Below are 23,177 nucleotides of genomic sequence, written 5' to 3'. Positions count from 1 at the left end.
GGTGGCTGGGACGCCGTTTAGAATTTTTGGCTTTCGTGGGCAAAAATTACCATTTTTAAGCTAAAATATTATAATAACCGTAGCTTTTATAGATATTCTAAGGAGACAAAGTTATTTAATAATTAGTAAAAAATCATAGCAGTAGATAAGAAAGACTAGCATATAGTCAAACGCCATGGGAAGCCATTTGTGACGGCTCGAACAAATGCCTCCAAGGTGAAGCTTGAACGAATGCTGTATTACAAAGATACTAAACTGAGGAGAAGAAGAGGTATGTAGAGGAGGCAGAGACGTGTTATATACGCGTTATTAGCCGGACCCCTGACTAGGCTCCCTGTCTAGGTTACGCGTAACGGTGCAGTAACTCCTGTTTCTACCCTGAACCTGCAGTCTAGCGTTGGTATTTGAATTCATAGACCGAGCAGAGCATACTTGAGAATTGTGTTTACTTTCCAGAAAGAGAGAGAAAAATGACTACCTAGCATAATCTTGCTTTGACAGAAGTGTCCAAGAAGTAAATTAATTATAACTACGGAGCATAATAGAGATGAATCAGGCTCATTGGAATCAGGCTGTGCCTACTAGGCAGTCAAACATTGCAAACAATAGCAGGGGTTTGGAATCTTGAAACTCCAGCCTCAGGAGCAAATTTTTCAAAAAGGAATGACCACCACAGCATCAACTTGAGCAAAAAATGCGTCGGCCGGGAATAACCCGGGGCCCATCGAAACTTAGATGCAACGATGGATTTTACCACTAAACCACCAACGCTTTTGCAAATCTTCGAAATTTTGAAAGTGTATAATTTTACAATAAATATCATCTAAAATATGAAATTATGGTTCTTGGCTCAAACAATTAGCTAAACAAAACCAGCTCTAGGCCCGAAAAGTGTGAAAAGGCAAGGATATCAGATTATTGATGCGCAGACTAGTTTTTTAGCCCCAGTGCATTGTCAAATTAGTCCTCCGCCGAGCGGCATCCGCGTAAAATTGCACTACCTTTGTTAGAACCCAGGGCCCCCTACTGCGGGATAGAACTACGTTCTACATACTAGACTTGACGTGGGGGAGGAAAGATGAGGAATGAGGTGGCTATATAGGAGATAGGGGCTTGGCAAAGCCTCGTGCAGAGTCTCGGTCTTGGTGTTGTAACACTATTTCATAATATATCTTTTTGGTTATTAAATTTTTTTTTTGTAATTTTATTTCTTTTTCATATTGCTCTATTTAATCCGCTCATAGCCTTATTAGCCAAGTGCACGTACTAAGCTTAACATTGTATAATAACGCGACCTTTTCAGTACCCCCTGTGCTTAGCCATTATTATTCATAGCTTCTCTATAATCTCCAGCGTTTTTAGACGCGGAGCGTGCAGCGCGACGCCCGAAAACTCGAAACTTCATAAGTAGTTTTCGCTCGTTGACGCAGCTCATATATTATAAAAGGATCCACCCCCACCGCCCCACCCCCACCGCCCCGGGTCAGCTGCCACCGCCTGCCAGCCCCACCATCCCTTATCTAAGTCCCAGGCCTTTCTACCTTTCAAATATTGTAGCCTTCAACCTAACAACCACCAACTTCTTCGCTCCCCTGCACAATACCGAATATCAATAGGAGTAACCCTTCTTTGTATACACTAAACGAATTAACTATGGCCGGCCCAATCTCAGTCCCCGTCAACAACCATGGCTCCAGCTGTCCAAATTGTGGCGCTAGCACTGATGGCGCCAGCAAGACTTGCGACTCTTGTGGTTCCGTGAGTGCTTATTTACCTTATAATGCTACATTCTTATTAAAGCATTGCTGACGATTAATTCTATAGAGTTGCCCTGTCTAGATTCCAAACTACTATTAGGGCGAGAGACGGATGATGAACGCGGCGTTGTGGGCAGGCCTTATGATGATACCATGGATGTAAGGATTTTGGAGGTGGGAGGCACAGTTTGCGTAGTAGATTTCTTTTGACACTACATTCGTCAGCCAATCCAGTTGGCTCGATGCATTCGTTTGCGGTTTCTGGGTCAGACTTCACAGCTTCTGCAGTTCCGTCAGGGAAAGCCTGCACAACAGCATTTCCCTAATGCGGCTGCATATTTCTTAAGCGGGTTGTACAGTCAATAATACCCTATTCCCATCTACTTCTTGCTGGGCAGGCTTTGAAAAAGTGATGACGCCGAATTTCGGTACGAGTCCTTTCTTTCCCCTGCTTGCATTATTAATACAGCTTACTGCCTTGCCCATTACATATCTCTCGGACACCTTAACTCTGCTATTCTTACGTACTTATTGATAGGTATACCGATGCTCTCATATCTATCTACCCTAGCCAAGCCAATACATTTAGCCGTAGCTTTCAATCCTACCTAAAAAAAATACCTGAATATAACTTTTCCACAGAATCTTCGTCTCAAAATCTAGCCCCTCTTCTTCCCCTTGGTCTTATCAACAATTTCCACCCACGCCTTCTGCACGCCCCTTTTCTCCAATGCCTTCAACACCGCATCCTTCTGCGGCCCTTGCACCATGACTTCCATGACCGGATTCTTCGGGCTACTGCCAACCAACTTCTCCACACTAGTGCTGCTTGCGCACGCCTTCCTCAGCTCATCCGCCAGGGGCTGCGGCATGATGGAGTAAGGCTCCACCCCGCTGATTTTCGTGACCGTTTTGTTCCCGCTGCGTGTTTCGAGCAGGATCTGGATCTTCGGCGGTGCTCCAGCTTTTAGTTTTGCGTCGGAGACGTTGGCGTCGTTGCGTAGAATGACGTAGAAGGGAGAGCAAGAGGAAATCAGGCGTTCGGTAAGGGCGTCACGGGGGATAGCGCCGGCAGAGAGGGCTTGGGAATCCAGGGCCGAGGAACCAAAGAGAGTGTTAGCAAGGAGAGGGTTGATGTTTACGAGACGCTTGTTTTTGGGAGGTATTAGGTTTTCGGCTTCGATGTAGGTTGTGAGAATCGGCCGAAGCTCAGCGGTAGTATAGAAGCCCCGGGGATCGGCCTGGGATGCTTCGAAGAGAGGGGCGAGCTTTTCTTTAGGCCGAAGAACGGAGAGTATTTTGATTTTTTGCCCAATTGAGGAGTCGGCGGCATCTAGAGGTGCAGAAGGTTTGGCATTAGGAGCTGAAGTTGTAGAAGGCGTGTCCTTTTTGGGAAGCCGGTAAGGTGTGAAGTTTTCGATTTGTTCGTCATTGAAGTCGACATCGAGTATTACTACTTCGTTTCCATCCCGGTCCTTGGATTTAACAATATGCTGCTTGTCTAGGTATTTGATAAATTTCTTGATGTTCTTCCAACTGGACTTCTTAATCTGAAGGGATGCAGTTCGAGCGGGTGTGTAAGTGGGTAAGAAAGGCTGCACAAGAGTGGACATAACCGCAGATTGGGATAGAGGGAAATCAAGACCAAAGTTTGGTTGGTCTCTATTTGAGTTCATGTGATACCGCACACCATACAGGAACGCATTTTTGAAAGCGTCGTCAATTTCTGTAGATATTATTAGCTGCGGCATCTCGAATTCAGGAAGAACACCGCACCCTTTGTATTTAGTTCCCTATCCTCCACTTCGTCGATAAAATCTTTCTTAGAAGGCGCATCTTCTCCTTCCAAACCTTGCGACTTTTCAGCTTGGGACCGTTCAGCTATGTCATCAGTGCCCAGGGACACTCCACCCTCTTCTTGATCCGCACCCCCGAGCTTCAAATTGTCTACTTGCTCTGCAAGGCTGTCATCTTCTTGTTTCCGCTCATCATCCCAACCCTCCAAATATTCTGGAGGATCACCACCAGGCTTCCCCGAAGTACTCCAGGACCATATCTCATCACCTGCCCAGTGGAAGGTTTGCACAGCGTGGCCTTTTGCACCTCGTACATCCCCCAACGCACTAACATCTATCTCGCATGTTCCAACGGCCATTGGTATTGTTGGTGATTCCAAGCTTGCTATGGCAACAATTGCGCCTTTCTTAGCCTTTGCTGGAAAAGGTGGTCCTCTCTGAAGACCAGGAGTCATCAGGTCTGCGCCGCCTCGAAGCTTTTCCACTACAGCCAGAGGGGTGTATAGCAGTGGAAGGATGCCAGGATTGTGCCACAGAGTGTATACTATTTTGCACGTCGAATTAGCTACGTTCTTGATATTTAGGGCATGGCTTCGGCAACAGACCTGTGGGATACATTTTATCCTCGGCTTTGACCCACAGTATCCGCTGCTCCTCCCCGTCATGGCTACCCGCATACACCGTTCCCGATACCTGTTTGAGGTCTGGGCCGGATGTTGTTGTGAACCGAGCGGATAACGCATTTTCGGGCAGCAGGGATTTTCTCAAAGCTGTGAGGGGAGCTGTGGCAGCTGCCTTATCTTCCGGATCTGCACCATGGTTTACTGGAACCTCGATGCCAAGATCTGAGATGATCTGGTCCGCAGTCCTGCGGCGGTCGGAGGATTTTAGGGGTGCAAGAGATTTGATCTGCACATAAAAGGTTAGCAACAGGACGGCAGGAGATTGAAGTTCGACATACGTTAGGCTTCTTCTTGAACATGATGGGAAGGTCGGTGGTGTTGGCTGGAGGCTTGGTTTGGTAGTTCACCGGTTTCGGTGGTGAGGCCGATGACTGTGACGCGCGTGGGGCTGGAGCTTTCGAATGAGGGGCACTCGACCCAGTGGCGCGGCTAAGAGAAGGAAAGGTCGGGGAAGCAGCTGTCCCGTGCCCAGGCTGCCCAGGAACAAGGTATAGTGCCGAGGCAGCAAACCGTCGAACTTTGTTGCGAAAACCGTGACTCTTGTCACTGCGGGCCATTCACCGGAAGAGGAATGGCGAAGCGCTAGAAATCAATCGAAACGCGCCCCAGGCGGTGTGTGAAAGTCCCTCACGGTCCCTCGCCCGTCCCTCGCTGTGCCTCACCGTCACGCAAGCATTATCGCAACAGACCTCGTGGCTCTATGCATCTAGAACCCTGCTAGCCGAGTAGATACTGGCATCCGGGATGGAGTTAACTAGATAAGTTAAATGAAATTTTGCCAAAATTCTTCACATGCGCCGACAAAGGACCGACGGTGGTCGAGGATTGGTGCCAACGCTAATTTTCTCAATTGGTTGGCGCGAGAACGCAAGCGTCTAGCCCTGGATGCTGCAGGTGTTTCTAAACGCCACATGGAAGATGAGACGGCGATGCCCTACAAAAGGAATAGTGGCGGCTGTCACAGACCTCTAAGAGGCCACAGCGCCTAAAACGCGGGATCAGGGTTCGCCATCCTCTACCTTCGTAATGCGGAGAAAACGGCTCAGGTTCAAGGCAGAGGAGCAACATGGTTTCTCCCAGACCTCCCCACTCCTTCCCCAAGTCTGCTTGCAGTATGTGCTTCCTAAAAGCCCTTAAGTTGGGCAGCTACCGCTTCTCGATCCCTCAGAAGTTTCTCGTCATGCTTTGCCCTCCTTCCAGAGCAACAATGCTCACCTCTTGACACCATTGTGCTTTCTAATACTTACGCCTTAGCCATCATGAGTCCACTTGCGCCATCCTTCGAGCGATTCTCCCTCGAGAAGCGTCTCGTGGAAAGGCCTACCAATCCAGATGGCCTTGTTCTGGAAGCATGGGCGCAAGGTTATATGGTTGGATCTCTCATCATCATGTCCTGTATTACAATGGCCAATATGCGCAAAGGTGCGGTTCTTCATAAGGTAAGTCTCCAGGTACATGCGCAATTTCGCAAATCCTATGCAAGCGCAACTAACATTGTCTTGTCACAGTTGATTCTTCTCGAGGTACGTGCGATCCTTGAACCATAATCACTTGCCGCATAGCCTTCCGAATTTTACAACTGACTTTTAATTCTCAGCTTCTCCTTGGGATCTGGCACGGTTTTTGGATGTGACCTAATCCCCCCTGCCCCAATTTGATCTATTCTGACTTGTTTTGGCCCCAGATTCTTTCATAACCCTATTTACGCGTGGTGGCTGTCAGTCAGCGCCATATTCCTTAATATTTCTTGGTCGCTACACAATGTGATTGCCTGGATGAAGATTAAGCCGTTTCTGTCAAGAGTGCCAAGCCTCCTCTTCATTGGAACGGTTATTCTTGTGCAGCCGTATTGGGTCGTTGAGATATACGCCAATTTTACCTACTATCACAACATCAACAACATATTTCTACGCACTCGGCCATGGGAAGCCTTGTGCCGGTAAGTTGACCGCTAAAATGGTTCCATTGGTATCTAAAAGCTGACTCCCCAAAGGGATCCCTGGTGGATATTAACCACAGTCTCCCTTTTCTACAACATCAAAGTACGCTACGATCTCCGGATCATAGACATCATACGTATATCACCCCGATTTGGTATCATGATGGGCGCCATGATTCTGAGCATTGCATTCATTATTCTGGACGTCTGCTCGGTCACCGACGCTTTCAAGTCTATTTTACCGATCGGGATAAATCCGTTCTGGAAACTCAGCTTTGTCTTCAAATGCCTTACCGATTCCGTTGTGCTGGATGACTTCAAGACGGCACTGGACCGCCTGAGGGCGTTCAGGATCAGCCGTATGGGCAGTTTCTCCGTCGACAACTCAGGCCGCCACGCCAGGGGTCACGGTGAACTGGAGGGTGCGCGGGAGGAAGCGCGGGCACCGGACGGTATGGCCGCGATGCCAAGTCCGGACGGCGATTACATCCAGCCCCGTTGGCCTGGAATGAAGGACGGTGCGAATCACGTCGAGTCGATAGTCCCGAACCAAGGCCGCAACAGCACCAGTAAAAAGATGAGTGCAGAGGATATGGTCCCTTCGGCTATGCCAGGTTCGCCTCGGAGTTGTATGCGGCCGCAGGATGTCGAACACTTGGCGCAGGAGAGTGATTACGCGCGCGCTGTGAGAGAGGTGTCGAATGAATCGCCCACAAGAAACCGTCCCCAACCGTTGCGATCTCCCTAAGCATAAAACTTTACGAATAAGAATTCTCTAAAACCTACAAGCTGAATGTCGCGACCACAAGCCTTGCACAGAGCTGAGGCCTTGAGACGCCACCTGAGCCCTCAACCCCCCGAGAGCAGTTGCCTATCCAGGTATCAAATAGCCCTATCTCAAGTGCATCGCTGAATGCGATGGCTACACATAAGCAGCCCATGAGAAAATCAGGTGCAGATGACGTTCCGCTACCCCAGCCTCCCGCAAGCTGGATCAGCGTCTGCTCCCGCCCACCACATTCTAGAAACGGGTTGGTCGAGCCGAAGGAATGGTACCAGAGCTGCCTACTAAGAGTTGCGGAGCGACGCAGCATGGCTGACTTTTGGGATCCCACGGCCTGATTAAAACCAGCCATGACTCGGCAGAAACTTTAAAAAGTAGTGCTGATGAGGGGTCCGCCATTGTCCCAGTCGGTGTGGGCGTGTTCGCGTCGGTAGCTGAAGAAGCGATTATTACCGTCTCTATCTTGTAGCGGCTTAATTTTCGTCTCAATGAACGCGTCAAGGCCTTTCAAGTATTTAACGGGGCTTGGCGGAAGAGAAAGTTCATTACAGCCATTGGAAACTTGGACTAGTTAGTGAGGTTAAGTGCAACAATTATCGATCCAGCCGATCGGCAGCAGCGGTGGCAGTGAAGGTTGGTGACGTGGGGGTTCGAGTTTCATTAATGAAACTATATACGGCCTCGTGCTGCTGACTCGCACGCGCTCGGTCGTGGTTTGAGGGGTCGATGGGCATGTTACGGAGGTTAGTTGCGGGGAACTGGTGAAGCGAGGTCAGGAGGAAAAATGCCCAGGCCTCGGCCAAAAGTAGTCATATGAATGAAACCTTCTTTCAAGTCTCAACGAGCTATAGCTTTTATTGTAGATTTATACGATTAATGTTCGATGTCTGTATAGGAGCCCTGAGCGTAATATCAATTCAACTGAGATTGATAACCTTTACAGATTGTGGTGCAGAAAGTAAGCCCCTTGTACTTGTCTGCCATCACAACCCGCAGCAAAGTAAGAGACATTGTGAAGAAAAACCCTTTTTATGCCCCAAAAATGCATGTCAGATATGCGCCAGTCGCAATGCAAACATGAAATCAAAGGGTATTGGTGACATGATAGCGCCGGGATATGTAGAGCTGTAGTCCGCGAGATGAAGACGGGCTACTGAGAAGGACGCTGTGCGGTAAAAAAGCTTGCCGAAGTAGGTATAAAGGAGATCAAAAAGTGACTTAACCACCATCTAGGAGTTTAGAGGGCCTATGAAATCTCTAAGAGTGGCCACAAGGTTGTCTTGCCTCCCAAGCTGGATCAGCAGCTTTTCCTCAGTTTGAGACCAATCTCGGAGAGCCTGTCGTTCCATTTTTGATAGATATTGCTCCTCGTGTCCCACAACATCGGTGCGTTCGGCTTTGTCAATGACTGTCTGGACCTTCGCGCGCTCTACTTTGATCCTTTGAAGTATCCGAGCCATGGCTTTATATGTATCCGTGAGCAGAAGCTGGCGGCAGCGTTGCTGATCGTAGAACCATAAGTACATAGTTCGGCTCGGTTGCCGACTTGTATCCTTTGGTACTTCTTGAGTTTCTACAAAGCCGGCTTCTTGCATTCCGGTAAGGGTAGAACGAATAGTTTTCGGCGGGGTCATGCTGAAATTGGACACCTGCTTCTCATCCAGTTTGCCCTTGTTATGAAGGATTCGGACGAGGCGTGTGCCCATCCTTTCATGCCGCGCTGTGACTGTATCCTCGATTTCGGTCTGAATCAGTATTCGCGCCAAACGTGGGAAGTCAACCTTCCATTGACTCATGCCACGCGAGCTCACCCAGTGAGTAAAGTGACGAGGATCTTCAGAAAGTAGTCGGATGTGCTGGTCCACCAAGCGTCTCCGCTTATTCACGTCGTCGACACTGTGACCGTTCAAGCCTTGGTCGCTTTCATCGTTTTCGTCATTCGTGTTTCCGTTGACCCCATTAGCATATCCACTGTCTTCCTGAAGCCCGTCGGTAAGGTCAATATTGGGATCAATAGCTTCAGCTGCGGCTTGCGCTGTAACCATAGGCAATTTATCAATGGTGTCCGGGTCATCTCCTGCTTCCTCTGCAAATTCATCGTAACATCTTGGAGTTTGCTCCTCTAAGAGTCGTAATAATGTTTCGTAAACCTTCGATGTAGTTTCGCCGATGTAGCGTGCCGCCAGGCGAGTGAGCTGTTCTGTACGAAAAGCGACGTTGCATTTTTCATGATTGATACGGACTACAAGGTCACCCTATTACAAGTGTCAGTCAATGTGGATCCGAGGAGCATTAAGCACCATACATTAAGCCAAACGTCGTTCTGTAGGTGGTCTGAGTCCGGGTAGCCGTTTGTTCTAGCAGAGCCTGCATCATTGAGCTTTACTCGTTTACCGGGTTGTACGGCGGATGGCCCATAACGCTTAGAACCAGCGATCCCATTCATTTGTGGGATCTCCAAGGACTCGTCCCGATTTTTGCGTTTCCGTTCTTTGAGTAGTCGGGCAAAGTCTGGGGCCTTCTTCGGACCCTTGGGGACTTTGCCCTCAAAATGAGTGCTAATCACGAACACTTCGGCCTCGTTGTGATGCTCTGCTGAAGGCCAAAAGTGCAATTCTTGAACCGGCACTATCCATCCTGAGTGCAGAAGCTGATGTAGAATTGAATGGAGCTGCCCGCGCGAATCAATGTGGCTCTCCGTTTTGGACACATCATGAGCCTCATCCACCCCATTCGCGAGCCCATCTTCGTTTGTGAACGCATCGCCATTTGTGAGACCATTGCCATTAGAAATCCCGTTCCCGTTAACATGTTTTAATTCTGCATCCGAATTTGCTTTCTTGTTGGTGACTCCGTATGCGTCTGACAGGTCACTGACCTTGGTATGCCCAAGGAGCAGTAGGTTCGATATGATGCCTCCGGCCTTTTCCCCAAATCTATCTTCCACAAATTTAATTATTTTCCCAGAGCGGACCAGATCGTAGGCATGCTGCCAGTTTGCTTCGTAGTAGGTGATTCCGTCAATCTCAGAAGTGTAGTGAAGCGCTAAATGTTGTTGGATAAGGACCACAAGACCATGTTTAAGATGTCGTGCGGATAGATTCGAATGGCGTACTAGGCCAGCCAGTGGTTGCCGTCCGAGGCGCGCTATGGTTGAGAAGACTTGCTGGAGTGGAAGTCAGCTATTGAGCTACTATGTAATATGTCGCATAGCTGAGGAATGTAGAAAAGAATATGGCAAGTATGTTCCACGGAAAAAAGATACGGTGGGCGACCTACAGAAGATAGTTCACCGTACAGGTCGTCTATTAAAAGGGTGCAGAGTTCTGCGAGATACTATGGCGACCAATCAGTCTTCATTCATCCCACTTTCCATAGATCGCGATGGAAATGATGGTTCCCTGGCGCGTCAACTTGAATTTACCTGGGACATGGTGTTTCTAGAGATATCGGCGCTTCTCTAGAAAGGCGCATAGGCTACCGGTATGGAGACATGGATGTGAGTAGCAGATGCAGTTAAGAAGTGAATGAGTTGAAGGCTTGTGGGTCAAGCTTTTGAGGCGGGAGTCAGCAGTCCTCGTTAGTTTGCCCAGAGTCTAAGACAAGCGAAGCCTCTTCCTAAGAAATATTTAGCACCAAAAACCGAGTATTTTTAAAAGAAAAAAAAAAAAAATCCCGTGAAAGTGATTGTTTACGAAACCTCCCAATCAATGCTTAAAGAAATGTAGATGTGTGTTATATAAGAATCTGCAATCGCTTCAAAGTTGAGTCTTGTGAACAATGTAGATGCCTCCGAGTCACCCGAAAACAAGCCAGCTCGCCAAGGCCTCAGAACTTCAGACCAAAGGTGACCCGGCCAACCTTTCACCAGCACAACAACCATCAATTGCCCGCCCTCAGCACCTCCTTGCCCTCAAGTACGGCGCCCTCCCCAAGATGCTCTCTCGCTCATCTGTCTGCCGGGGCGCACAGCGTGCTTTCAGACGCCAATGCGCCCAGCCTGTGCAGCGCCGAGGATTGGCTGCTCCAGCTTCGGGATCATTCCAGTATCAAATCGACGATGCCAAAGGAGTCAAATTCGCGAGCAGGGATCTGTCCGGTCCGACTACCACTCTGGCATTAGTATCGAGAGCTGGAACGAGATACCAACTTCTCCCTGGGCTAACAGAAGGATTGGAGAAATTCGCATTCAGAGTATGGGAGATCCCACTGCAACACAAAATACCCTTTGTAGAAGCTGTGCTAACTTATGAATGTTTAACAGGGAACTGAAAGACGGTCCGCTTTGCGTATTGTTCGGGAATCTGAGCTCCTCGGTGCGGAGCTCACTTCATACCACACCCGCGAGAACCTGGTCATTGGAGCAAAATTCCTTCGAGATGATCTGCCGTACTTCGTCGAGCTCCTCAGTGAAGTAGCAGCTCAAGCAAAATATGCTCGTACGTATCTAGGAGGTTAAAGCCAGCTTTGAGGAAATTGGGAGTAACACTACAATAGACCATATTTTCCACGAGGAGGTTCTTCCTCTCATCCAAACGGCTCACAAGAAGTTCCTCGCCAGCACGAAAGAGATGGCCATTAGTTCCGCCCATGGCCTTGCTTTCCACCGCGGACTTGGCTCGCCCGTGAGCCCCGCATCGTCCACACCGTACAAAACATACCTCGACACCGATTATATTGAGTATTTCTCCAAGTTTGCGTATGCGAAGCCCAACTTTGCTATAGTTGCCAATGGGGCGGAACACTCTGAGCTGTCAAAGTGGGTCAACGAGTTTTTCGAGAATGTCCCGGCTCAGGCACCAGAGAATCTTCTCGAGGCTGTACGCGACAAGCAGACCAAGTATCACGGTGGTGAGGAGCGAATTGCGCATGACTCAGGAAATTCCATGGTGCTAGCCTTTCCTGGTTCAAGTTCCGTAACTGGAGGTTTCCACAAGCCAGAAATTGCCGTTCTCGCCTCCCTCCTTGGCGGACGGTCAAACATTAAGTGGTCTCCCGGCTTCTCACTCCTTGCCAAGGTAGCTGCTGGACCTGGTACGAGCGTTGAGACTAAGAGTGCCCTTTACTCTGATGCTGGGTTGCTTTATGTCGTCATTGACGGCTCTGCCCAAAATGTTGCTAAGACGGCTATGGATGCCGTCAAGATAATCCATAACATTGCAGGTGGTCAAATTAGTAAGGAGGACATTGTGAAGGCGAAAGCTGCGGCAAAATTCAAGGAGCTTGAGTTTGGCCAAAACATTCAGGCCGGCCTTGAGCTCACAGGATCTGGTCTGGTCCACGGAAGCAAGGCATACCAGCTAGATGAGACGGGGAAAGCGATTGGTGGCGTCACGGACGGGCAGGTTAAGGCGGTAAGTCCATCCATATCCCCACAAATTTACTTTTACTAATATGTATATGTTCCTAGGCTGCCAAATCATTGCTTGAGAGCAGGGCGTCGGTGTCGGCAGTTGGTGACTTATTCGTGCTACCGTATGCAGAGGACCTTGGTCTCAAAGTGTAAATAGAGAGGTAAGAGAGAAGGCAAAAGGCCGGGTAGTCCGTTTGCTGTTGTGAAGTGTATCATTATTTTGTGATTAGTGCACAACTAGAGAACTGTACTTGAGAATTATAACTCCAAATTTATTACATCAATAAAATCAATAAATTATATGCAGCGTCCAGTCAGTTTTGCAGGTACCAGGACCTTGAGTTGCTATTTTCTGGAGGATATCTCGGGCGTTCGGCCTGAGTCAGATCACGTGCCAGGTTCATTCGATGTCTCGGTGGGAGCAGTTCAAAGCTGGATCACCTTCAAAACGCTGCCCGAAAGATTTCTCTACGACCAATACCTCTACCATCACAATGACCTTCGCTTGGAAAGCGGCGGGTCTTACGTATGCAATCCTGTCCTTTTGTATCCGATCACTGACTGACAATGGCTAGTTACAACCGCTACCTTGCGGTCGCATCTCGCGCCGTCCGCCGGTCCCTCAAAGAAGAAAAACGACTTCAAGCTGAGCGCCGAGGAGAGATGGATCTTAGGTTCGCCAAGTGGGAGGTTAGTTTTAATGTCTAGAGGCAATTGAATCGGAATTAGAGCTAACGGATCTGAGTAGAACGGCAAGCAAGGCGAGAACAAGAGTCTGGCTAGCGCGAACGAGGCAGCAATGGCGGAGCATGCAGGACAAGGCCAATCCTCATAAGTGTATCACGATGGGCAGTTGGGGCAGTGATGAATTCGGGAAGGGTAGCTCTGGGCAATTTTGTGGGCTGAGCTGGGAAGCGTGATTCTGTACATTCTGTATCAATCTTTCAGGCCAGCGACAAAGCCTAATGCAAGCGAATGCTTTTGCCTGATTCTTCTCTTCGTCCCAACAACACCAAGCTTTAACTTATTTGAACGTTGAAATGATACCATGCATGTGTTCTACCATGATCGACAAGATCCCGATAAGGGTGTGAGATTTCGGCTGTCGTACAAATCCCCAAACCGTTCGTTTCTAATACTCAGCTATGGCAGACCCCTCTCGGCTCGGTGACCCTTCCAATAAAATAGAATTGAACGCTATCTCTGGTGAGTATCTCCGGAGCGCATATTTCTCATGCCACGCTGAAAAGCTTGAAGATTTTCCGAACGACGACGATAATGATCAGCCTAAATCCGCAGTGTCGTGTCAGTTACCGCTAAGAGCGGTCCCGAAACCGACAGTTAACAGGGATGTCAAAGCCTGGGATATCACTGAAAAGTTCACCCAGGCTTCTTCAGGTAATTTAAATAGCCTGGGCTTTTCCTCAATATGCTTCAAGATTCTGAGCGTTTTCCTGCAATCTTCCTAAAACGGTTTTTCGCGGTCCTTCATATCTCAAGTTATTTGTCGGATACGCGGGCCTATTTCCATGACCACTGTTTGTTTGTTTGTGATCTGATTGATTATAGCTTTGGACATCGGTCAGCTCGTCAAAGATGAATACTTTACTCTTTTTGAGTCCATCGGGGCTCTGGAGGTAGGGCCTGCACTAGCTCTCATACTCTCAATGATACTGAATTCGCAGATTATGGACCCCAAAATGGACAGTGGCTTCTTGCAACCCGGCGAGACTCTCGAAGATGACTATGATGCCCTCAAACCTCTTCTACCCGAAGAGGTGATAGGAATTATGGATCAGCTGTTATGCTACGAAATGGCATGGCATCAGGGTTATCCATTATCTCAAACTTTGTTTACTTCCGTTTATATTGACAAACTTCTATGGCCGGACCCACGATCCCTCGAAGAGGCTCAATTTTACCGTGGCGACATAAAGGTAGCAACGGAAGCAATGCACGATATTCTGCGAGCTTACTGCCTGGCAACCATCAAATGCTGTGACTTCGTCATTACCAAGATCACTTCAAGAGATTACTTCGAAGAAGAAGACTTCTGTACACATACATATAATCGCCAGCTGTTTACGCAAGTGCCTCTTGACTTTATTTTGCATGAGCTTGAACTAGCCATGAAGTTCATAAAAACAGAGTACGTGTCTCCAGAAGCATGGGAATGTTGATATATATATTTATACAAATGAGCGATTGATGAGCATCTGCTGACGTTTCTTAGACAAGCATCCTGTATAAGTGCTGAGCTCAAATCTGCCTTGGTGGTCCGCTTGGAGTTCAGGAAGGCCTTACTCATAGCACTTTCACCAGACTATTCCATGAGCTATCTGGACAAGTATTGGCCACCAGTGTCCGGTACACTTCCGGTAATAGAGACCACACACAACCTTGGCCGGCCTGTGCCTGGCTCGTTCAGTACCAAGCTTCAACGGCGATTGGCTAGCACTGTGCCTCCACGACCTGTTGTTGAGTTGGAGTTCAAGGATGCATTGGAGAGGTTGGTACAGCTTTGTGTAGACTGTGAGGAGGCCGTGCGGTACACTTACCTGGAGCCGAGTCCGCAGGAATATCAGGTGAGTTAGCAATACTTGACGTATAGTTTTAAGGCTCCTTCACCATATGTACTATATTTAATCCTCTTGAGAAGCCCTTGCTGATTCGGTTTCGAAATAGTCATTCATGTGGGCATTCGCTTCTCGAAAACCGCAACCTCTCGCGTATGCTCGATCATATCTTTCGAACTTCATTTTCTCAGGCAACAACGAAGTCTTTGAGCACCTTCTGCGGGAAGATTTGAGAGGGCTAGTCTTTCCAGAAGATCAAGTGCTCGACCCTGTAAACTGGACAATTGATGCACCACGTAATCCTATGATGCCGAAGGACAAGCGGCTAGAAATGGCCTCCCTCATTGATGAGTTTACCAATAGGGCTATTCAGGTAAGCTGCCTCACTGGCGTATTTATACGGTATTTTTCCGTATTGGAGCTGATGCATGTTGGTCTTAGAACTATCATGAACTCTGGACAGCGCTCTGCCAAAACCGCTGCCGAATGCGCCGTATGCTCTGCCACAGTATACTAGCTTTTGACCAACTACAGTCAGATGTATGCCACTTCCATCATTGATCTCACGCCCCATTGCCAGTTCATTAACATTTACTAGGCCGGTGTCCTTGACGATGATCTTCACGCTCTAGCAAGCGATATCCAGCAATATCCCCTAATAACATGGGTTTACCACCATAAGCTCCGTCAGATCGAATGGGTAGTCCAGCTTGGTTTTGAACAAGAAATATATCTTCCAGATGAGTTGCCTAGCATGTACTACTGGTTATCGAGGATTGCAGAGACGCGGAAAAGATTACTCATGACGCTACTAGAGTTCTTCGAGCAGCGGCAGACTAAGATGGAGAAGGGTAAGAAGGCAGACATAGAGAAAGCAGAAAGGGTGAAAGAAGGGAAGGAATATATCGAAAGCTTATTAGCTGAGGCTAGTGGGACGAAGGAGTTGGCAGAGGCCTTGAGCAGTGTAAGTCGTCAGATTCCCTTCCATTCTTTTGTACACTGGGAAAATTTTCGGAGCTTAATAAGATTTCCGCAGTTCTATGCCCACCTCGCCTACCTTAACCTTTTGCCAACACCGCCGCGCCCTCTCTCCAACCCATCCCTACGCTATGAATTACGAATGAAGCCCTTCCTAACCCTTACACCCTCCGAAGTCATCCCGTTCGCCGAACTCACCGCGCAGCTTCACCCTTACGGACCCTACGATAAACCAAACCGTAAACCCAGCTTGTCTACAATACTCTCTGATCCTGTCATTTGGCAATACATGGATCAAGCTGTTAAAAGTGCGAAGGAAGAATTTGCCAGGTTGAAAAAGCTGGGCGCGAAGGCGGCGCGAGCTGAAGGGGTAAAGGGAAGCTGGGAGGAGGGCGTACAAGGATATCTACTAAGCTGCGTCGCTACTGGCGTGGCGATAGCAACCGTGAAAGATATCTGCAAAGGATTCAGCAAGGAAGGTGGAGGAGGCGTAGAGGGCGTGAAGAATAAGTTGAGAGTGGAGATTGTGGAGGCGGGAGGAGACAAAGTGGGAAAGAGATACCATGAGTGGTGGGTTGTGCCCAAGGTTGTGAAGTTGTGAGACAATTGGTTTCGCGGTCTTTTGGATAATGGGAGAGGAAAAAGACCGGGCATCATATATTGCTTAATGAGTACAAAAGCGTATTGCGTCTTGTACTGCTTTCCCTTGTCAAAGCCCCCATAACTCCAAATGTTGCCCTAGTGTCCCCCGGTTATGGTCTTCATCAGACTGGTCTAAGATCACACATTGCACGCCAAACGCCTCAGCTCATAATAGCCTCTAGTAGACCTCTTGTTCATCCCTTGAACTTCCTCAACGACATCTATGGTATTCTATTAGCATCTATTCACCCCCTCTGTCCTAGAGATGGATTATGACGTCCGAAGGGGATACTTACATCCCTAACCCTCCTCACCGATCTCGCTGATATACCGCGCTCTCCAGTTTGTTTCGAACGGATAGATGCTTCCCGCATGAGACTAATTGCGTATAGTAAGCTATCTTTGTCTACCCTTCACAACTGTCGTTCAAGCGGAAGGATTGATTTTGGGCGGGTGGATATGATTTAAGGTAAGGAAGGGTGAGGGCGGCTTGTCATGAGGAAATCAGATGCGTACTCTTGTAGAAATAGTGTGTAGTCTAGGAAGATCTGTTATCGTGGTTAGCTTCTGTATTCATGTCTCGTATGGTAAACTCTTCAAGTTTAGGTGATCGGCTTGTTGTGAAGTGGGGATAGTACCATAATGTCGACATTTTTGCTTAGACTACGGTCACTGTGCGCTTTAATTATGCGCTTGAGTGTTGATCGGGGGTATAGGCTTTGAGAAGGTGCCATTACTGTAGCCTTGTGGAGGGGTTGCGGAACCTGTGGTGTTCACGCTCGGCTGAGCGCCCGCTCAGTCGCTGAGCCGCACGTGACACATACAACCCCCGTCGACATTCGCGGATGTCCACGGCCGAGCCTGTAGCCAAGCCGTGGACATCTACCCCATAGGCGTAAAAAGGCATGCTCCGCGACCAGTAGCCCACAGGCCCGCTAGGTATGTTGAAAAGGGATCCAAATGTAGTGTCACAGAAGTGGGCACGAGCTGGAATACAATGTACTAAACGGGGTAGTAATTGAAGAAGGCTACGTACGCGTAACTATGCGTGGTTGATATAAAGACATTTGGATGAGGAAACAGAACAGGTCAGGTTAACGTGGTCAAAGAAATAGGGGTGGTCGTAGGACGTGCGTAGGTGTTACGGGACAAACGTGCGCGGGTGACTCCCGTGACAGGTAATTTGGTATTTTAGTATAGTTCCGTAGAACCTTTTAGTATAAAATTTAATATATAGAGCCTTAGCTTGCTATTGTCTTTAACTATTAGGATATAATCTATAATCTATAATCTATAATTATTTTCTATAATTCTCTACGTCACTAATATATTACTTCCGTATTTGCCCTTAGGCTATTAGATATAATAATAATAATAATAATAATTCATTGCTTAACGTCCGATTCGGATCCCTATTGGGCCCACGCGGACTACTCCTTATTTACATGTGGGGAGAAAACTCTATTTAAGAAAAATGAGAAAACCCCGTGATCCATCTCCCCGCCTTTTGGGACTCGCCTACTTAGCGCCTGCGAGTCGCCTGTGGGGCTATTAGATATAGTTAAGGTATTAATTAGTTAGTTAAAGAGACTTATCTCTTAAGATTTAGTATATATACTTTTAAATCTAGTGGTTCTATACTGTATATTTAGTGTAGCTCTACTACTTAGTAAATAGGGACACTTCGTAATAGTAACTATAACTATTATATAATTATTAAGAACATCTATAACATTAATCTTTAATACTATAGTATCATTTAGGTATAATTTAACCTATATACGTCTTTAATTAATATCCTAATTGCCTTCCCCTAGCCGCGTACTTAGTTTTTATAAGGAAGTAATAGCTAAATAGCTTATACGCTTGTTTCATTTCTTCTAAATAGCGATATTATAACGGAGTTATATCGGCAAGGTTGCGGCTATTTACTAAAAGGGTATTAGACGGTAATATATAAAGACACTTTACTTATTAAGCTTAATCCTTCTCCTTAACACCTTACTTCCTATTATTAACCTTCGTCTAATTTAGACGTATCTTTAATATATTATTAAGATTTTCTTCTTTTCTATTAATAATTTAATATACCTCTTTATTCTTCTACTAACTGCTCTTTTAAGTAAAATTTATAGCGTATTTTAGCCCTACCTTTATATATAGAACCCTAACCCCTGCTAACTCGCAACTAGTACTAGTCCTACCTAAATAATTTTGCCTATACGTCTTTAAAAGACTAGAAATCTAATAAAAGGACTTTAAAGGCTTGTAATAAGACGCACTACGTAAAATCTAATACCTTTAGTCCTTATAATTAATGTATACGTACTAAAAGCGGCAGTTACGTTAAGGTAAGCTTTTCTATTCTTAATAGATTTCTATTACTAACTTTAAACTTTAATAGCCTAGGCCTAAGTAGTGATGTTCCTTTAATATCCTTAACTACTATATTGCCTAGGCTCTCTCTTATTCTAGCGTAAATGCTAAATAACTTAGTTAAATTTAAGACTATACTATAGCTATCTATACTGCCTATAATTCCTAGTAAGCTAGCTAGTAGCGCCTAATATAAGAGTAAGGTTAGTATATTAAGAATAGGGTAAGGAATAGGGGTAATAAGAAAAAGGTTACCGTCTACTATTGTTACGGCGCTGGTGGAAACTAGTGGAAACTAGTAGAAACTAGTGGATTGTGGCTAATAGATATTAATAGATATCGGTAGATTATGGCGGACAGTTATAGATAGTCGTAAATAGTTTTACACAGTTTTAGATAATTGCCGTTATATAACTAGAGGATTGTATATATATTACAAACGCTTTAAGTACAATGTTACGACTACTTAAAGAGGAGTCGGAAGAAGCTAGTTGGTTAATACAAGCACGGTCCAGGATGGAACCCGTAGAACCATGTAACGAGGAATAGTAAGCAGAGTCACGTAATGTGATCTGTATAATCTGTAAGATCTATAAGATCTGTAATAGAGCGAATAGAGCAGACAGAGCAGACAGAGTAATGACTTTCTTAGGAGTACGGTTGTGTATTTAAGGACCCTTAGTCCCTACCTAGATAGTTCCTTCCTTATAGTAATTCTTAGAATATAATTAGAGTTAATCTATTAGGCAACTACTCTACTAGTTATTATTACGTTATTAACTTACTTGCAATACCTATATATCTAGCCTATTAACAAGTTTACCGTAGTTCCTACTATAAGGCTCCGTTACATAATCACTACTATGGTTACGGTTTTAATAAGTCGAATAACATACTACTAAAAGCAGCCACTATAACGCCATTAACGGCGGCAACTACTTTAAGATTAGGTAATAACACTAGTATAGTAAATACTAATTTATAACAACCTATAACGGTAGGACAGTTATAAGCAATAGTTGACCAGTTAACAGGAGATAACGTAGTACTTAAAAATAGGATTAATGGAATAGGAGCAGTAAAGGTTAAGTTACTATTAATTAAAAGATTCTTAGAGGAAAGATTAAAGCTTAAAGGATTTCTTACGTAAATATACTTTAAGGTTGCGTAAGAAGGAATAAAGCTGGCAATAACTATGGATTAAGTAGCATACGCGGGATTATTCTTATTAGGAAGAGCACTTAAATAGTTTAAGCCTTACCTTATAGAGATATAAGTAAATAGAATAACAATAATAAATTAAGAGGTATAGTTTATATTCTTAAGTTAGGGAGGGTTCGCAGAGCGATTTATATAAATGTTTAAAGATCTATAGGCAATAACTATAGCGGAAAGAAAACTCTAAGATATTATATAATAAACCTTAGTAATTAAGTATATAACGTAGTTTTAAACGCTAGCTATATAAGTTAAGTAGAATAATAAGGCGCTTATGGCACAGTATAAATAGGGACTTAAGGCTAAAGTTTAGGATATAATTATTCTAATAGAAGATATAGATACCCTAAGGGAACTAATAGACTAAGTAATAAAGATTAATAATAGGATCTACCAAAGGGAATAGGCTAAGAAGGGCTAGAATAGAGTTTTATAGTTATATAAAATATAGAGTATATAATAACCTAAGCTAAATTAGAAAATATAGTATGGCGTAGAGCTAATAGACCTAAGTGGTACTAAAGAAACCTATAAGAGATAGAGTAAAAAACTATAGAAACCTAAAGGTTAAGGATTAAGTAATTACAGGACTAAGGAGCATAGGCTAAACTAAGGATCTTAGTAATAGAAGACGTTTAAGCGGACTCTATAATAAAAGTAATAGTTTAAAAAGGGAGCTTATATAAATTACGGAAAATAGGGTTATTTTACTAGAGACTATAGAAGTGGTTAGAGTTATTATATAGTAAAGGGAACTAGACTAGTAGTATATAACATAAATATATAGAGGGATAATAGTATACTATAAGGAACAAAAGAATATTTAATTAGAAGTTTTATGTTTTGTTATAATAACGCATACCAAATTTATAAAGACGCTAAGTATAGTATAAGCTATTGGCCGTAAGAGCTAGAGTTAAGAGGACTTAAAGGAACTAAAGAGTTAGATAAAGAATAAAATTAACTCTATAAGCTAGATTAAGATATTACAGTAATATACGGATAATAATTAGTAATAATAATAATAGAGTTAGAGTACTTATTAATTAATAGTAACGAGGATAGTAAAGGAACTAACTAGGGGTATTTAAACCTTAATAATGTAATAGAAGTAAAGACTAAGACCACTATAGAGTAAGGTTTAGTAACGGGTATTATAATACTATTAAATACGGCATCCATCGCTTTATAAGACAGAAGGAGTAATATTTAGAGATAATTAAGTAAGCAGATAACTGCTAGTGCTAGCTTACTACTTAATAAAGGTAAAAGGCCAAAGGCTTAAGATTTTTAAGACGAGATAAGAGACGACTAAGATTCTTAAGATAAGATAAGGTATGCTTAAGGACCTATAATAGATAAAAACTAATGGGATAGAGTAATAGCTTAGTTTAGCAATATATAAATAAGCTTAGGACGAAGTTTCCTAAAGGTATAAGACTCTTAAGACAAGATAAGTAAGATTTAGGACTCTTAAGACGAGATAAGGACACTAGTAAAGCCTAGTTAGACTAAGGCTAGAGTATAGCTTAAGAAAGAAGTAAGCTTAGGGTTAAAGAATTTAAGGGGTTAAGAATTCGGAGTATAAATAAGGACACCCGCAAGAAAGAAGTAAGAGACTTCGCTATAGATTAGGGAATCTGTAGTATAAATAGTAGTTAGATTAGGAGACAGATATATAGACCTAGAAGACTTACTAGGTAAACGTAGTATTTAACCTAAAGATTAAAAAGTTGATATAGTAATTAAGAAGTAAGAGAACTTTAAGGATCTAATTATAAGACGTAAATAATAAGAAACCATAAATAAGTTTAGAGCAAGAATTATTACATAGTAAGAAAAGAAACTAGATATAAGATTTAGCACACTAGGTCGTATAAGGGACAGAGCACCTATATAAAGAATTACTAATAGGCTAAGAGTAGGCATACTAAGAGCCAAGTGGCTTACTAAACTGGAAAATAAAGAGGATCTAGGGATTTTAACTAGGTTTAAGGAATAATATATAAAGGGCTATTATAACGCAGTAATAAAAAGATACTTCCTTATGGATAAGCCGTATACACTCTAGTAGCTATACTAAAAGTGGTATAGGTAACGATATAATAATAAGTAGGAAGATTTCTATATGTGGTTAGATAAAAAAGTTATCTGAAACTACCTAATTACGGAAAAAGTAATAAATTATATTAAGGGAGCCTTAATTATAATATTAAAGGATCTAGAGGAATGATTAGAGGACTAGAGAAGTAAAAGGCGCGTCTTAGTACCTATAAATAAAGTCGTAATATTTAAATTAGTGTAATAGAGGTTTAAACTTAAAAATAAAGATAAGTTAAGAGTTAACCTAAAGCACCTAGCATACTATACGCTATTATGGATTGTATATATAGACAATATATATAAGATATATAAGAATCCGAAGGAAAAGAACTGGAAATACCCTATAAGGATATACTGGATAATAGATAAATAATAGTATAGGAATACTAAGTATATATATAGCTAGCATCTAGCAGAAGTCTAAGAGGAAGGAGATTTAATACTTTAATTAGGAAGATTCCTTACGGAAGAATACTTAGATAGATGATAATAGTAGAAATGTCTAGAGAATACCTATCTATAGTATATTAAAGATAAAAAGTAAACTAGGTATTAGCTAAAGAATAAGCTAAGTATAATAGGATTAAGTAGCTAATAGTTAGGAAAAGTAGAGGCCTATAAAACTAAAGGGAGCTAGTAGTAGAGCCTTAGACCCTTAAAGGAATTTAAGGATAACACCTAAACCTAAGAGTTAATTAGTAAGATTAATAGTTTAAAGCGTTAGTAGATATAAAACTATATCTTACTAGTAGCAGTTAAAAGGATAGGGCTACTATATAGGTAAAAGAAGCACCCTTATCTATTAGTAATAATTTTAGGAGATCTAATAGCCTATAGAGGAGGCATTATTAATCTTAAAATAGGACTAATTTAGATAACTATTAAAGGGAGATAAGTTAAGATATCTTTTAATATATTACTATTAGGGAATAATAAGGCAGTATTAGGAATACCTTAGTTATAGAAATATAA

At 44.1% G+C, this 23,177-nt stretch overlaps 7 protein-coding genes across 7 annotated transcripts; 4 read left to right on the top strand and 3 right to left on the bottom strand.

Annotated features, from left to right (window-relative positions):
* Positions 1 to 1,969: 1,969 nt before the first annotated feature.
* On the bottom strand, positions 1,970 to 4,731 carry K441DRAFT_634120 (eukaryotic translation initiation factor SUI1 family protein). The gene is made up of 4 exons (XM_067646398.1): positions 4,515 to 4,731; positions 4,159 to 4,462; positions 3,534 to 4,097; positions 1,970 to 3,483 (listed from the first exon to the last, which is right to left on the bottom strand). The coding sequence occupies exons 1-4, from the start codon at positions 4,533 to 4,535 to the stop codon at positions 2,417 to 2,419; spliced, it is 1,956 nt and encodes a 651-aa protein (XP_067505022.1). The 5' UTR covers positions 4,536 to 4,731; the 3' UTR covers positions 1,970 to 2,416.
* A 764-nt stretch (positions 4,732 to 5,495) lies between these two features.
* Positions 5,496 to 6,923, top strand: K441DRAFT_555858 (uncharacterized protein; the record flags this gene model as incomplete). Its single annotated transcript, XM_067643300.1, has 4 exons — positions 5,496 to 5,675; positions 5,834 to 5,865; positions 5,921 to 6,175; positions 6,230 to 6,923. 4 exons carry the CDS (start codon positions 5,496 to 5,498, stop codon positions 6,921 to 6,923), a joined length of 1,161 nt encoding a protein of 386 aa, XP_067505021.1.
* Positions 6,924 to 8,188: 1,265 nt separating this feature from the next.
* K441DRAFT_686414 (uncharacterized protein) lies at positions 8,189 to 10,392 on the bottom strand (the record flags this gene model as incomplete). Its single annotated transcript, XM_067651988.1, has 4 exons — positions 8,189 to 9,214; positions 9,265 to 10,125; positions 10,239 to 10,295; positions 10,384 to 10,392. 4 exons carry the CDS (start codon positions 10,390 to 10,392, stop codon positions 8,189 to 8,191), a joined length of 1,953 nt encoding a protein of 650 aa, XP_067505020.1.
* Positions 10,393 to 10,760: 368 nt separating this feature from the next.
* K441DRAFT_608860 (LuxS/MPP-like metallohydrolase) lies at positions 10,761 to 12,624 on the top strand. Its single transcript, XM_067645487.1, has 4 exons — positions 10,761 to 11,153; positions 11,224 to 11,398; positions 11,457 to 12,313; positions 12,370 to 12,624. The coding sequence occupies exons 1-4, from the start codon at positions 10,896 to 10,898 to the stop codon at positions 12,463 to 12,465; spliced, it is 1,386 nt and encodes a 461-aa protein (XP_067505019.1). The 5' UTR covers positions 10,761 to 10,895; the 3' UTR covers positions 12,466 to 12,624.
* A 182-nt stretch (positions 12,625 to 12,806) lies between these two features.
* K441DRAFT_555084 (uncharacterized protein) lies at positions 12,807 to 13,147 on the top strand (the record flags this gene model as incomplete). Its single annotated transcript, XM_067643261.1, has 3 exons — positions 12,807 to 12,838; positions 12,888 to 13,002; positions 13,061 to 13,147. The coding sequence occupies 3 exons, from the start codon at positions 12,807 to 12,809 to the stop codon at positions 13,145 to 13,147; spliced, it is 234 nt and encodes a 77-aa protein (XP_067505018.1).
* A 310-nt stretch (positions 13,148 to 13,457) lies between these two features.
* Positions 13,458 to 16,467, top strand: K441DRAFT_686412 (Mak10-domain-containing protein; the record flags this gene model as incomplete). The annotated part of the gene is made up of 9 exons (XM_067651987.1): positions 13,458 to 13,518; positions 13,570 to 13,710; positions 13,882 to 13,949; positions 13,998 to 14,461; positions 14,546 to 14,897; positions 14,998 to 15,261; positions 15,330 to 15,428; positions 15,487 to 15,852; positions 15,925 to 16,467. 9 exons carry the CDS (start codon positions 13,458 to 13,460, stop codon positions 16,465 to 16,467), a joined length of 2,358 nt encoding a protein of 785 aa, XP_067505017.1.
* A 337-nt stretch (positions 16,468 to 16,804) lies between these two features.
* K441DRAFT_468934 (uncharacterized protein) lies at positions 16,805 to 17,242 on the bottom strand (the record flags this gene model as incomplete). Its single annotated transcript, XM_067641844.1, has 3 exons — positions 16,805 to 16,886; positions 17,025 to 17,056; positions 17,147 to 17,242. Coding segments are annotated over 3 exons (210 nt in total), but the record flags the coding sequence as incomplete, so codon positions are not given.
* Between the last annotated feature and the right edge of the window lie 5,935 nt (positions 17,243 to 23,177).

The sequence above is a fragment of the Cenococcum geophilum genome (assembly GCF_001692895.1).
Source record: "Cenococcum geophilum 1.58 unplaced genomic scaffold K441scaffold_16, whole genome shotgun sequence".
In the NCBI taxonomy this organism is placed as follows: domain Eukaryota; kingdom Fungi; phylum Ascomycota; class Dothideomycetes; order Gloniales; family Gloniaceae; genus Cenococcum; species Cenococcum geophilum.
This window is presented reverse-complemented; position numbering and strand designations above follow the sequence as displayed.

What these genes read in the sequence shown, in the direction of transcription:
- K441DRAFT_634120 (XM_067646398.1), bottom strand. Translation starts at nt 4,535, where the DNA reads ATGTTCAAGAAGAAGCCTAAC. An exon ending in GGATAAAATGTATCCCACAG is followed by an intron (nt 4,098 to 4,158) that starts GTCTGTTGCCGA and finishes CGTGCAAAATAG; the next exon opens with TATACACTCTGTGGCACAAT. An exon ending in TAGGGAACTAAATACAAAGG is followed by an intron (nt 3,484 to 3,533) that starts GTGCGGTGTTCT and finishes TAATATCTACAG; the next exon opens with AAATTGACGACGCTTTCAAA.
- K441DRAFT_608860 (XM_067645487.1), top strand. Translation starts at nt 10,896, where the DNA reads ATGCTCTCTCGCTCATCTGTCTGCCGGGGCGCACAGCGTGCTTTCAGA. An exon ending in TGGAGAAATTCGCATTCAGA is followed by an intron (nt 11,154 to 11,223) that starts GTATGGGAGATC and finishes AATGTTTAACAG; the next exon opens with GGAACTGAAAGACGGTCCGC. An exon ending in CGGACGGGCAGGTTAAGGCG is followed by an intron (nt 12,314 to 12,369) that starts GTAAGTCCATCC and finishes ATATGTTCCTAG; the next exon opens with GCTGCCAAATCATTGCTTGA.